Consider the following 13,720-nt stretch of genomic DNA (forward strand, 5'->3'; position numbering starts at 1 on the left):
ATGGGTACAGAGAGGAGTGCAGCATGATTGTGTGAGTGGTTTTTTCCCCCTCTTCTAGCTGGAGTTCAGAAGAAAAAATAATGACATAAAATGCAGTAGGAGTAGGAAAAAAAAGCTGAAAGGTTTATTTGTAGCAAAACAGAATAATGCAGATGCGTTGTCCGGGGTTCAAAGCTTATAACCTCAAGGAAAAAAGTTAATTTCTGGTTTTTATGCATCAGTACTTTAGTATCAGGTGTTCTAAGTTGGTTTACTTAGTTTACAAAATTGGTTAAGACAATTTGAATATAATTATTTGATTAACAGAATATTATTGTGGGCCTAGGGAGAAGTCAATGGTTGTCAGTAAAAGATGCAGTGTTCAGCAGAACCAGAGGCAAAGTGCTGGTGGAAAGCCAATGGAACAGGATTTCTTGGCTCATCTGGTTTTGTTCTGTAGCTTTGTCATGTTTCCTGTTCCTGGGGGTGAGAGAAGGGGTGGAGAGAGAAAAATGTGTCTGTAATCAGATGTAAGTTGGTTTCCACTTAGTATATAGCTGTATTACTACCTTAAAATCTCTTTTTCCTGCAAGACCATTCAAGCAGTGACTCCTTCCTTCCAAACCTTCTGGTTCCTTCCTGTTACTTTTGTGGAATGTGGGTGGGACAGTGATAATCTTTTCTTTTTTTAGCAGAAGCTACTTTAATTGGTCATCCATATGTGAAGGCAGTGACTCCAAGGGATTCCTGTCCAGGCAGATCATTGTTAGCTCTGACTCTCCTGCACCACAGTGCACCCTTAGCAGGTTTGTACTTGACAGGAGGTGGTTATGGTTGTGCAGGTAACTCTGGGAAGCATCCAAAAATTCATGGCACCACTGTGTTTTCATTAGTACCTGCTTTGCTCTTCTGGAGAAGCTGCAAAGTTCTCACCAGTCAGTGCTCACTGCGCTCTGCAGCCTGGCTGGCACTCTGTGGGAGAGGAGCTGGTGTGTTAGAGCCTCCTGCCTTACCTACACTCCCAGATAGCTGCATTTAAAGATGCTTTTAACTCATCCAAACCACACTTGTGCATTCCAGTCATGTTCACTGTGTTCACTCCTTCTTCCTGGGGTTTGTTTTTGTGAATCCCTCCTCTTCTTACCTCTGCAAGTTGAGAGTTGTCTGGGGGTGTGGGGGGGTGCTGCAATTCTTCCTGTGAAAGTAACTCATTGTTTGGAGCTGAGAGGTGGTGCTGAGGGTTACCCTGAACATAAAGTGAAAATCTCGACCTTGTCACCTGTGGGGTTTGTCGTATTTTTTTTTATTTTTTTTTTTTTAGATAATTGCTTTGTAATTTCTATCTAAGACTGACAGAGTGTTCCTGAATCAAAGTGAAGGACCAAGAAAGGACTCCTAAAGGACTTTTCCTAGGAAATTTAGAAAACGTTTTACTTTGAAGAGTCTTCACACTCCTGTGCTCTAGTAGCTTTTGCAAATGGAGAAAACTCTTCAGTTCTTAAAACATCACAAGTTTTTGTATGTAGCCTTTAGTTGCTGCTATACTGAGCATGCAAGTGAGAAAGAGTATGGTATTTAGTCTCTGTTAATACAAGACTGTCCATTTGCTCCATGTTTAAGCACATTGTCTCATCAAACCTCTAATTATAGGGAGTCTCATTTTTTTCAAAACATGCATGTCAGTATTTGTGTACTTCTGGCTGTTTTAAATTGCTAATGAAGGTCTAGATTTCCAAGATGTGGTCAGCTAAAAGCACTGAAGGGTATTGCATAACAACATATCAATTTAGGAATGAAAGTGCAGTTTGAGTGGGGTCAGATTCTGGTTATTTCTGATTCTTTAGCATAAACAGCACTTTTTATTACAAGTTGAGTGCTGAAGAAGATCAGAACAAAAATTCCCAGGTTTTCTTTTCCCTTTATTGCCAGCCATCAGTGGGTTTTTGCAAGCTAAGCAAGAATCAGTTTTGCTGCACTGGCAAATTCTTGTGCCAATTGATAAAGTAGACTAATTTATAACAACCTTTTTCTTATTTAAGGAATATTTGTGGCAAAAATTAACTTGTTAAAAGGTTGCCTCTTCTTGGATTCTTTGCAAATGTGAGGTTGGTAATTGAAACCTGTGCTGGCGCAGTTTGGGGTTTGAAGAGCTGTGCTCTGTAGCCACAGCCTAGTTATTATATCTGCACTGACTGTGTATCCCTAGGGTCTGAAACGTGTGCTGTGGTTCAGAGAGTGCCAGTAAGCTGTTCTTTCATTCTTTCTCAATGATTTTAGGGAAGCTTCACACAGTTTTCCTCCTCAGGAGTGGGAAGAGACACTGAGGGCTCTCAGTAGTTGAATTCAAGGGGTCCAGCCCTGCCTGGGCTCTAACAACCTCTCTACAGGCTGAGTCCCCTCATTGTGTTTGAAAGTGTGAACCTATAGTTTGAACCTACAGCTCAAATGTGAGAGATGTGGCTGTGTGAGGGCTGGCTTTGGGAGCTGGAAGTTGCCGTTGCTGCAGGGGTAAGTTCATGACAGATGTTGCTGTTTGCTTAAAATACAGGTGTGTTGCCCTTCTGCATGACCAGAGCCATGACCTGACCCACAGAACAGCTAAAATACAGCACTTACAAATCTAGTGGTTACTTGTTCTGATTTTGGAAGCTCGCTTTCAGGGTGGTAATAGCACAGATCTTCAGCAAAAAATGGCACAAACGTTGTGAAGGCTCAGCGAGTGGTTTATTGTTAATAGCAATGGCTTGCTGCTCATGACACATCTTTTCTTTTTCCCAAATACAAAGTTTTGTAGCTAGAATATTAAAATTAATCTTGGTTATATAGGAGATCTTCTTTCTTAGAGAAAGCATGTGTGTCTTCTCAAGCAGTCTTGATACTCTGTCAGTCTTTATGGAATTGGAATGCTGCATGTGCCTTGGAATCTGGAAACAGAAATGAATTGGATGCTTGTTGGGACATACTGGGATATCCATCTGGACAGTTAAATGGGTATAAGCCTGAGTTTGGTTCCTGCATTCTTTTAGGATGTCATCCACGAACTGGAGCCTTAGTGTGACATAAATAAGTCACTAATTGCTTGTGCCTGCTGTGATGTGGTTTGCCATGCACCTCCTTTCTAGCTCCTTTGAGACAAAACAACGCTGGCAAAAAGGAAATGATCAGAGCTTAACTCTTACATAGCTGAAGGCAAGAGGCTGCTGTTAGCACTGGCTAAGAAAACATCATATTTGTGGTTGTGAAATCACTGTTGTGGTCTCAGGAACACTGCAGTGTGCCTTCATCCCCTCAATGACAGCTAGACTGAAATGGAGGCGTGAAAACCTGTTGTTGCAGAGTGTGTTCCTGATTTTGATGGCAAATGAGTCGCTCAAGATCCCCAGCACTGTGACAGTTTGGAAGCTGCTGGGAGATGGCACACAGTGCTTTGGGGGTTGTGTTGCATCTCAGTCTGGTGATGTGCCCCATCCCCACTCCTGTGTGACAGAGCGTGGGGTGGGGTGGCTGTGCTGCCAGAAGGGGAAGGTGAGGGGCTCTGTGGCTCTGCTGGCAAGGCAGTGGGCAGGAGATAACACCCATGTGGGAGAGGAAAGAGTTCTAAATGCCGTGGATTTTTGTGGGGATGCTGGATTAGGTTACATCTCTTTACTCAGTAGCAAGGTCTAAAGATTTGCTAAACCAGCTGAGAAGGGGAGAAGCATTTGTTTCTCACTGGTTCTCTAAAGCTGTCTGAGCTGTTTCAGATGCCTCTCTGTGGGCCTTCTCCACAAGAGCAGCAGAGAAAAACATATGAGAAACAGATTATAAGAGCTGGAACTAGAATGGCACTGGTGAGAAACAGGCTTGTCTGAGCCCAAACATTGTCTTTTCTCTTAGTTGGTTACTGCAGTTTGTGATAAAAAAGGTGTAGCAAAGTTGAATATACTTAAGTGGCAGAAAATGCTTTGATTTCTACAGAAGTTTGTTCCCTTCAGTGATTTCCCATATATTTTTCCATGTTTCATATAGATGCCATGCTTGAAAGTTTAGTAAAATCATTATATTCAGTGAAAACCAGGAATTTGGGATTGGATGGAGATGGTCTTACCTCAACACCAAGTTGGGACATGGCCAATGTATCTATTCAGACCTGAGGCACTCAGGCACTCCTGAGTTTAATAATACAGACACAGCCAATACATCTCACTTTGACCACTAAGATCTGAGTCTCGTGAGACAAGTTCAACTCAAACTTGCTCTGTAAATATAAATAAAAACTTTGCCACAACATGCAACATCTGAGTTAGTGTTAATATTTCTGAGTGTGAAATTCTAACAGTAAGGATTTCTAGGGAGGTGATATGTGCATGGCATTTAGGGTGGGGGAGAAGATTTGGTAGCTGAGCAGATGAAATTTAAGGTTGAAGGCATTGTTAGAAGAGGATGACTCCCTGTTTTTAGTTGTGTATATTTGATGTTAAATAAAACCAGCTTAAATAAAACCTGGTTAAATCCTCTTTGAAGAGCATCACATATACCAAACATCCTTGACTAGCAGCCATTTGGCTGCCAAGGGGAGTGTTGCTTTATTTGTGGAATATGGCAGACAAATCAATTTGGAGACTGTGAAGGGAAAGAATGAAACTTTTTATTTTCTGGATACTCCTAGTTATATGAAAAACAATTTTTAACTGTCAGGGGGGCATGATGAAACCCCAGTGTGTGAGCTGGATTTAGTATGAAGTCTGCCTTAACCTTTTGGAAATCAGAACTGTGCAGGTTTGCTTTAATGGTATGTGTTAGATACCCACTTGCTGAAGATCTTTGTCTCTTGTCTGCTGCCTTCAGCAGGGGTAAAGGATCCCTGCTGGTTATCAGGTGGGTTGGGTATTTGGATGACAAGCCTTGGGAACAGGGAAGCTGGTTCATTTTCCCTCTGGAAGATGAAGTTGGGTCAGTGTTGTGAATCCCACCATGTTCCATCATCATGACTTGGGTGATAGAATAAGGGATTTTCTCATTATGTGGTACAGAAAGACAGTCTGGCAGCATGGTAGAAAACCAGATTATCATTCAAAATGACTGTGACTACTTAAAGAGATATGACAAATAAAAAAGCTGCAAAATAAGGCAGTCAAATACCTATTACTGTATCTGGGCCCATCAGCTGCACAGGATGGGGACTAGGAGAATGTTCTCCAAATGGAGAATGTCCCCCCAGGTATAAAATGTTCTTGTCCCATGTTCTTTTGTTGGGCATTGTGGATAGCATAATGCTGGAATTCAGCATGTGGTCTGTTGTGCCTGGCCCAGGTTAGCTCCTGCTGTGCTAGTCAGGCTGTTCCTTGAATACTGGCTTCCCTGAGAAAAACCAGGAGGTACCAATGAGTGCAGTTAAAAGCTTTTAGAAAGCAACCTGTCAGGAGAGTTAAAACATGAAGCCTGACAGCAGATAGCCTGTTAAAGACCCTTCAGGTAGCACAAGGTGGTGAGACTGATGCACAGGAGACGAGCAGTTATGTTTTTTGCTGCATAACCCAAAGAGATTTGTTCTGTCCAGGGATGGGTTCCTGCAGGGTCACTTGGTGCAGGGCAGGTGGAACAACATACTTGCTCAGAAGTGCCTGAGGTACAGCCAGTGCTGCCTTCAGGTGTGTGTGGGAGTGCAACCTGGAAAAACAAGACCACGAGCACTAGGCCTGTCTGTGATTTGTTGGGGTGCAGAGCTCACTGTTGGAATTGTGCTCCTTCGTGGGCTTTTTGGAAAGCCTTGGGTGCCTTCAGAACACTTCTGCAAAGAAGCTGCAGAGCTGCATTCCTCTGCTTGCCAAAGTCTAGAAATCATTTGCATACCAGTATCATGGAAATAGGTATCTGAAGTCATTCTTAAAGCCTTGAATTACCAGTTTTTGAAAACACTCCGACCTTTAGTTGTGGCTTTTGGAAGGAGCACTGTGTGCATATCTTGGTGTGTTCTGGCAGGCCAGCTCCTGTAGTGGGGTACAAAGTGCAGCCCCAGCAGTTCAGCCATCCCTCTGCTCAGGGCTGTGCCCTCACTTCTGTGAGCAGGGCTGGGAACTGCCCTGGGGGCACTCCTTTCAGTTCTGCTGCAGTCTCACCTCCTCCTTCAGGACTGGAAAGGGTATTTTTATAGTGCCCATCTTACTCTGAGCGTGCAGTGGCTCACAGGTGTGTGCCAATGGGGGTGTCTGTTTGGAAAAGGAGCAGTAGAACGGCAGTAGTGGTTGCTTGAAGCAGAATGGAGACCTGTTCCTAATCTTTAGCTGTTGAGGCCTTGAGTGTTTGTAGAAAGCAGGGCAAGTTGTCCAGGGATGGCTCTGCTCCCAGAGCTGCTCATTGGCTGGAGCAGTAGCTCCAAGAGTGGCTTCTTTAAACAACTGCTCTTCCCCTGTCCTCGTGTCCTTGCAAGTGCACTAAACCCCAGTAAGATGTTGCATTACTGTTGAACCACCACTGTGACCAATGTAATAACCCAGAGGTTTGCAGTTAATGTGCTGGATGGTGAGCATGGTTTAAGGTTGGGGCTTTACATGTCTGAGCATTAGGTGTGTGGGGAGGACATTCCTGCTCCCTGCAGAAGCTCTGATTGATGTTCACTTTTCAGTGGCACCTGGTTCAACTTGGCTGTGACATCAGCTTTGCCCTGTGTTCCCACTTTGGAGGCTTTGCCAACAGTGCCAGGTGACATCTCCATCACTGGTTGGGCTCACAGCAGTGTCTGTGTGGCACAGTGGGCCAGATGGGGATCTCAGCCCACCCTGCAAAAATGGATTTCTTTCCCTTTAGCCAAATCAGTTCTTCCCCATCTGGTTAATCGCTCAGACGTGGGGAAAGCTGTGCCAGGACGGAGGGGGTGTGATGTGTGAACGGGAATGAGTTCCTGGAGGGGTGTGGGAGGATGAACGTTGGTCTTTAAGCAGCTTTTCTACTGCTTATGAAACCACAGGCTGGGCAACCACAACTCCTTGTGCACTGGTGGTGTTCTGTATGTTGCTGCACTGAGATTCAGCGTCACTCACTCTTCTGCCTTGTCCTTGAAATTCCTGCTCCGAGCGCGTGTGCTGCTGTGTGTGCTGTGTATGGCAGGGCTGGGCATGGGCAACCTGTTTCTTTGACAGTGGGGGTACCCACTGACCTGCCTGGGTCCCTCTTCCAAGGGGCATCCTCTCCCGGTAGATGTTACAGTGACTGTGGTCCTTGTGGGGGTTATGGTGGCTCTCCAGGAGCCAAAGGTGGAGCACTCTGCTACAATGTCCTCTGACATTGGAATGCAATGAGGGGAGAGCTCCAGCAGTCACAGGGAAAAGGCAAGTTTTCAGAGCACTGGAGCATCCTCGTGGTGAGATCACAGCCCTGGCATTTGTCCTTTTATCCCCTAAACCTACCTCACCCTTGCGTAGGTAACCTGTAGCCTGTTCCTGTATTCTCCACAAGTATTTAATGGAATAAGCCTATTTATTGCAATGCACAAATGATATCCAAGCCATTGCTGCCAAGCAGTCTTTGGTATCAAGCTATGCTTTTTAAATAAATTTCAATAACATTGCTACTAAGTGGTTTTATAGACCATTACTTCTGGCCAATTCATGAACTATTATACTAACATATTTTCAGATGAATTGCCTGTATTATTCTACTAATACAATTAATGTATTGGTTACCTTGTCCTGCACTTTGTTTCTGTGAGAGGCATAACATTATTAACTGTATAGAAACAACCTTTACCTAGAAACCTGCTGGGCTTCCCAGAGCCCTGGGTGTGTTTCTCAGAAACCATAAAGGCTTTCAGTGTATATTTTCTTGTCTGCTTATGTAGGAAACATTCATGCTGATCTAATTGGAAGGGAATAAACCAGTGAAATTCCTTGTGGAGAATGGGATGTTACCTGGGGGTGAAGGGCACTTCACAGTGTGCCCTGTGCCAGTGTCTGGGCTGTGGAGTGAGCCTATGGATTCGTGAAATGAAAAGAGGGTGATCAGGAGAGAAGGTTAATTAGTGAGTTGGAAGGGCTTAGTGGTCACTGTCAGAGGCCATGTCAGACCAGGAGGTGGCCACCATTCACATTCCTGCAGTCAACTCCCTGGGGCTCTGGAGCTGCAGCCTGGAATGTGCTGTGGGAGCTGGGAGCCCTCACCTGCACCCCTGAGCTTTTTCAGTTAAAGCCATCAGAAAGGTGCCGGTTCTTCCCAGTCTATCTCTTTTTTAAGCTTTCAGCTTTTAAAGTTTTCTTTCTGCCAGCAGTGTGGGCACCTGGAGCGCGGGCAGGGTGGAAAGCTGAGTGCACTGGGTGAATGTTCCTGCCTGGGCCCTGGTGAAGCTGCTCCTCAGGGTGGCAGCTTGCCAGGGCAGAGCCGTGCTGGCAGTGGTGGTGTGAGTCCTTGGTGCCTGCGTGGTGCCCGTGGTGTGAGGGAGCTGTGTGCTGGCTGGGGCTCAGCCTGCCAGGGAGGGGTGCTGAGCCCCCCGAGTGCCCGCACCTTTACCCTGCCCTGGGGCAGCAGCAGCCCCCCTGTGCCTCTCCTGCACTGCTGACTGACCGTGCTGGGATAGAGCAGTTGGTTATTGGTACGTGTTGTAAACATGGTTGGTTACCAAAATTAGTGCCTTGCCTCCTGCTTCTTAAAAATAATGACACGTTGTGCTCGTCTGGCAGCTTTGGGGACATCTGGTGCTGTCAGAGCAACGTGACTGCTGAGATGCTGTGCAGGCAATGCCCTGTCCAGAGAAAGATTTTAAAATATCGGCTAGTAAGCTTTAAAGTGACTTCAACAGTAGGTATTTAGGAAAAGGGGTGGAAGGGACTTGGGGAATGTATTTCTCTTCCTGACTTTTTGAAAAATAAAAAGTTAAAAATGTGGATTTAGTCTTACGATGAATTTTGAGGGCAGTGCAAAGCAGGAAGAGGTAGAATCTATTCTATCTGAAGTGATATGAATTGGTTTTATGGATCTGTAAATACTTTAAATCCATTTTTTACTGCAGTTATGGTTCAGTTTATTCTTTTGTTGTGCTGTACAGCATCACAGTGTTAATCCAGTGATCCGTTGTAGTTCATTATTTTTAGTTTTATCTTTTTTAGACTACTGGTTTCAACAGCAAAGCTATTTTAGTAGTTTCACTCAACTTTTTCCATAATCATGTTTGCTGTTCCATTGGGATGTTGATATAAAACTGTAATGGGAAGGAACGGCTCTGTGACAGCTTTGAGCAGATCTCTTCATGCAAATCTGCTTTTCTCTCCTATGTAAATGTTATGGGGAAGTGTAATAGATATGTAAGCTGTTAAGTATGAACCAGCTGGATTTTCTGGCTTTGTAAGGCTTATATTCACTGCTTTACCTTTGTACTCCCAAAGGGTGAATTGGGCAAAGGGGGAGGTTGGGTGAGTTGAGTTAAACCTGGCTCCTGATGAGTAGCCCAGACATTGCCCATGTTGTCATGACTCTGATAAAATAGTGTGGCTTCTCAATAGGTTTTTGTGTGGCTTTATTTTCTACCCAAAATGTCCAGCTAATATCTGTATATTGTCATAACAAGCAATTTTTTACGTTACTATCAGTCGAACCAAAACTGTTTCTGGAGAATGTATAACCTTTGCTTGCACTAAATGGATGTTTTGTGTTTAATAATCTCCATTTAATTCAAAGATATGTTCCAACAGCATTAACAATAAAAAATTGTACTCATGTAACTCTTTTCTTCTAGAAATGACTGCTGTCACTGCAGCCAATGTGAACTTCAAATGGGACCCCAAAAGCCTGGAGATAAGAACACTGGCGGTTGAAAGGCTGCTTGAGCCTCTTGTTACACAGGTGGGGAAAAAAAAGGGGGCAAAATAAACCTTCATAAAGATGTTTTGATGTATTATTTCAATTAGGTAACTTGCAAAGCCTAAATTCCAAGAGTAAAAATACTGAAAAATTAAAGATGGAAAGACATTTACAAGTAGTTTCTTTGTTCAGTGTTATTGTAAGAGTTACTGGGCAGGGGTGTGGTAGGACTGTGCTGCTTCAGCACTGGATAAGACACAGTATTTCAATTAGAAGTGCAGAACTGCCTCTAAGTAACTAATGCTCCATGCCTAGGGTTTGTCCTGGCTTTGTGAATAAGAGCTGCTTTCTCCATGGTGAACATGTGCCTGTGAAGAGAGTACAGGAAGGGTGGAATAAGACTTGTAAATGTGAGCTGTGGCACTGGGCATTTTGAAGATTCGTGGAAGAGGCTTTCCAGGAGGTTTGGAAGAATAGGTACACTGGAGACAGTTCACTCATCTCTTCTAACATTGTTTTCCTGGAATATGAGATGTCTAAAATGACAATACAAACTAGACATGATTCCTGCTAAGCACAGACTGGAACGATCATGTTTTATTTCCAGTATTAATATCCCTTTAGTCATTAAACTGCTGTTCCCCTGGGTCCTCAGATGGGCAGTTCTACTGTAAAGCTTTTTAGCTGAGGTTACTGATGGAGTCTTTCCTTAAGAGAAGTTGTCTTAATTTGGCAAACTTAACTGAGCAAACTAGTTCATAGGACCTTTCTGTCCAAGTTCAGTGTCTGAACTTATTCTTTAGAGAAAACAGGCTGTACTGGCAATCCCAAATTTTCTGAATGATGTGACTGGCAAAATACAGAGAGAGAAATGGAGCAGATTGTTGTGTTGCAGCTTCTTTATTTGTAAGACATGATGAACTGAGACTACCCAGTGCAAATGCTCCCCATTAACCAACACGATATTCCCAGCTGATGGCTTTCCCTCTCTGAATCAGCCCTCTGAGAAGATGGATTCAGCTCTGAGGACCTTTATGGCAGAAGTCTTCGGGCTTTCCAGAGTAGTAATTTTTTTAGTTTTATTTAACATCCCATTGAAGTAGCTTTGTGTGCGTTTTCCTAGGCTTTCCAAAAAGGAGAGGAGGAGGGAAAAAAAGGCAAATAGAGAAGTGTGTGTGGATTTTGTGACATGTCTGTGTTTGACAGAAGGGGATGGATCCTGGTCCTGAACTAAGAGTACCTGGCTGCTGGTGATGGGCCTGGTCCCAGCAGGGTTTCAATCTAAAACATATAATTGGAGATACTTGTTTATTGCAGGAGGATTGTGAGAGTTCAGTTTGGGTTCTGTTAAGGAATTGATGAGCTCTTAGGGGGTCCTTTGCTCTACATTCAACCCATTGTCTGTAGTACTGTTTTGGACTGTAAAGACACTGTTTCTAGATTTCTATAGATCCAGATTTCAACCTTGTTTGGGGTCTCTTATGACTGGAGAGTTATCCCAGACTAATTATCCCCACCTTGGTTTCCTTTATGTGGTGCCAAAGAGCATCCCCCCGTTACTGAGATTGCAGTTTATCAAATATACAAATAGATCTCCATTCTGAAATCAATTTTTCGAGTCTGCTGCTGATAAGAAAAACCTTTAAACTGTTTAGCTGCAATTATAATACTCATCTGAAGAATCAAGAAGCATGGTCATGTTTAAACAGATGTGGAAAACACTTGCTGGGTTAACTGTTAGAACTGGCAATATGCAGGTATTGTCAATGCACTGTCTAGAAAAAAATACATGTGGCATTACTGTCAAATTGATAAACACCTCATTTATTTCTTGTTTTGGTTTTTTTTCCCCTTCCACCTGTGCCTTTAGGTAACAACACTGGTTAACACTAGCAACAAGGGCCCCTCTAACAAAAAGCGAGGACGTTCTAAAAAGGCCCATGTTTTGGCTGCTTCGGTTGAACAAGCAACAGAGAATTTCCTGGAGAAAGGAGACAAAATTGCAAAAGAGAGCCAGTTCCTCAAGGAGGAGCTGGTGGCGGCGGTGGAAGATGTTCGCAAGCAAGGTAAGAGCTGTGTGTCTGGCTTGGCAAACTGTGGCTCTTCAGAGTAAGTTCCTTTTGCTGGTATTTCCCTTTGCTTTGTTTCTGACTCTGCACCTCTCCACTTGTGTGGATTCTCAGCTTGCCTGCCTGGCATCCTTGAGCACTAATATGAACTGGATAGATCTGGAAGTTGGATGTCCCAAGTAGAGATTAAGAGGAGAAGCAGAAGGGCTGATTCTTTGAAGAACATTTAAAAACTCAGTTTAGGCATAAAAGTAAACCCACCCACCCCAAATTTTATGGAACTGCATCTCAAATGTCAATAACTTCTTCAATATTTCAATGCATACAGACCAGCATTGTAGGAGGAAGAACCAAGTGTTGACTTGACAGAGATGTGTATCTTGAATATGCAAAATGTAAACAGCAACAAACAGAATGTGAAGACCTTGGTTAAATATTCCAGGCTTCCTCCCCCACATCTAGTGTTGACTTTTATAGTTTTCTTTTTTACTTTCTTGGAGAAGACTTCCAAGAAAAGCCTGTGGAGCTGACTTACTCTAAAATATGCACTAGTAAATATTGTTGCTCATAAATCATTTATCATTCTTCCAGTCATGAGTCTTTTCTATGCTTCAGTGAAACCCAGTCAACTGGTATTAATGGTGACGACTGCTCCTGCAAAAAAGGGAAAGCTCATTAGCATTAATTACTTGTTTGTAGCTGAAGTTGCAGAGTGTTGAAATATTAGTTAGAAATGGTTATAAGTTCTGGATGATCCTGGCTGACAGACCAAAGAAAGATCAAGGTAAGAAGGCTGCAAAATAAGAGGCTAATTGAGTTGGCTTAATTTAACAACAACAAGCAGGGAAAGAGACCCCTTTGACTCAAAGCTTTAATTCCTGGTGCTTGCAGCTCAGAGTTGAGTCAGAGCTCCTCTGGGAGTGCCTCCAAGTGACTCTGATATCGGTGAGCAAGGGAGCTGTGCTCAGCCCTGGGGACTGAGAAGTTCCCTGCACTGGATTTGTAGTTGTGTATTGCAGTGAGAAGCTGGTAGGAAGGAGAGACTGATAGAAAAACCTTCTGGATGGCCCTTTCACTTGTTTCTTGGCCTCTCCTTGGTTTTGAGACTACACGTGGTCTTGGTGCCAAAGCCTCCCTGCTCCACTGGCCTCTGACAGAGGAGGTGAAGCACGCGGCTGAGAGCAGCGGGAGTGAAAGAGCTTCCCCCCTTAATGTCGCTTCACTTCCTCCTCCCTCTTTGCTGTTTGCAGCTTGCATGGGGTCTGGTGCACAGAGAGAGTGGCTGTGCCTGTTTCCTGGGGCTGGGTGTGTGCTCAGACTTGAGGCAGTCCCCTGGATACAAGTGGTGCCCCCATCATTTGTGGGGAGCAGAGCTGTGCCCTGTCACGGTGCCGGTGTTTGGCCAGGTTTAACAGAGCAGCTTTTGGTGAGGAAATGAAAATCAAACCAACCTTTGAGGAAATTAGAAGCAAGAGGTAAAAACTGAGAGACAGCAGAGGGAAGGGTTATTGCCAGCAGTGCCTGGGAGGATTGCAGTTCTCAGCAGTGCTAATAACAACTGTGAGGTACAGCCTCCCAACATACGTATTTATATAGATTCCATGCACTTATGAAGCACTCCCAGTATTGTGGTAGAGCAGTTGGAATTAATGAACTGGAGAAACAAGGGAAGTGTGATACAAAGCCTGTCTGTGTGCTTAGCAAGTCTTCCTTGTGTTTGTGCCTTTATCTGCCTTTTGCAACGGGGGCAGGAGCGGAGAGGAGGATCTGGGTGTTGTGGTCAGCAGCAGGGTGATCAGGAGCTGTGTCTGAGAGCAGCAGTGGGATTACAGGTATAGAGCACAATTTATCTTCAGCAGGGGACAGGAAAACAGAATTAATAATGCCTCTATTTAGAGTAGGGG

The 13,720-nt window shown here is 44.0% G+C and overlaps 1 protein-coding gene across 1 annotated transcript in view; it reads left to right on the plus strand.

The window, feature by feature from the left end:
* The first annotated feature begins 654 nt into the window (after positions 1-654).
* Positions 655-13,720, plus strand: part of CTNNA1 (catenin alpha 1) — a 111,994-nt gene continuing 98,928 nt past the window's right edge. The window contains exons 1-3 of the mRNA XM_027665213.1: positions 655-785; positions 9,683-9,789; positions 11,618-11,813. Coding sequence (XP_027521014.1) covers positions 9,685-9,789; positions 11,618-11,813 — 301 coding nt within the window. The 5' untranslated portion in view covers positions 655-785; positions 9,683-9,684. The remainder of the gene's footprint in view (positions 786-9,682; positions 9,790-11,617; positions 11,814-13,720) is intronic.

The sequence above is a fragment of the Corapipo altera genome, unplaced genomic scaffold (assembly GCF_003945725.1).
Source record: "Corapipo altera isolate COAL_440 unplaced genomic scaffold, ASM394572v1 111, whole genome shotgun sequence".
Classification (NCBI taxonomy): domain Eukaryota; kingdom Metazoa; phylum Chordata; class Aves; order Passeriformes; family Pipridae; genus Corapipo; species Corapipo altera.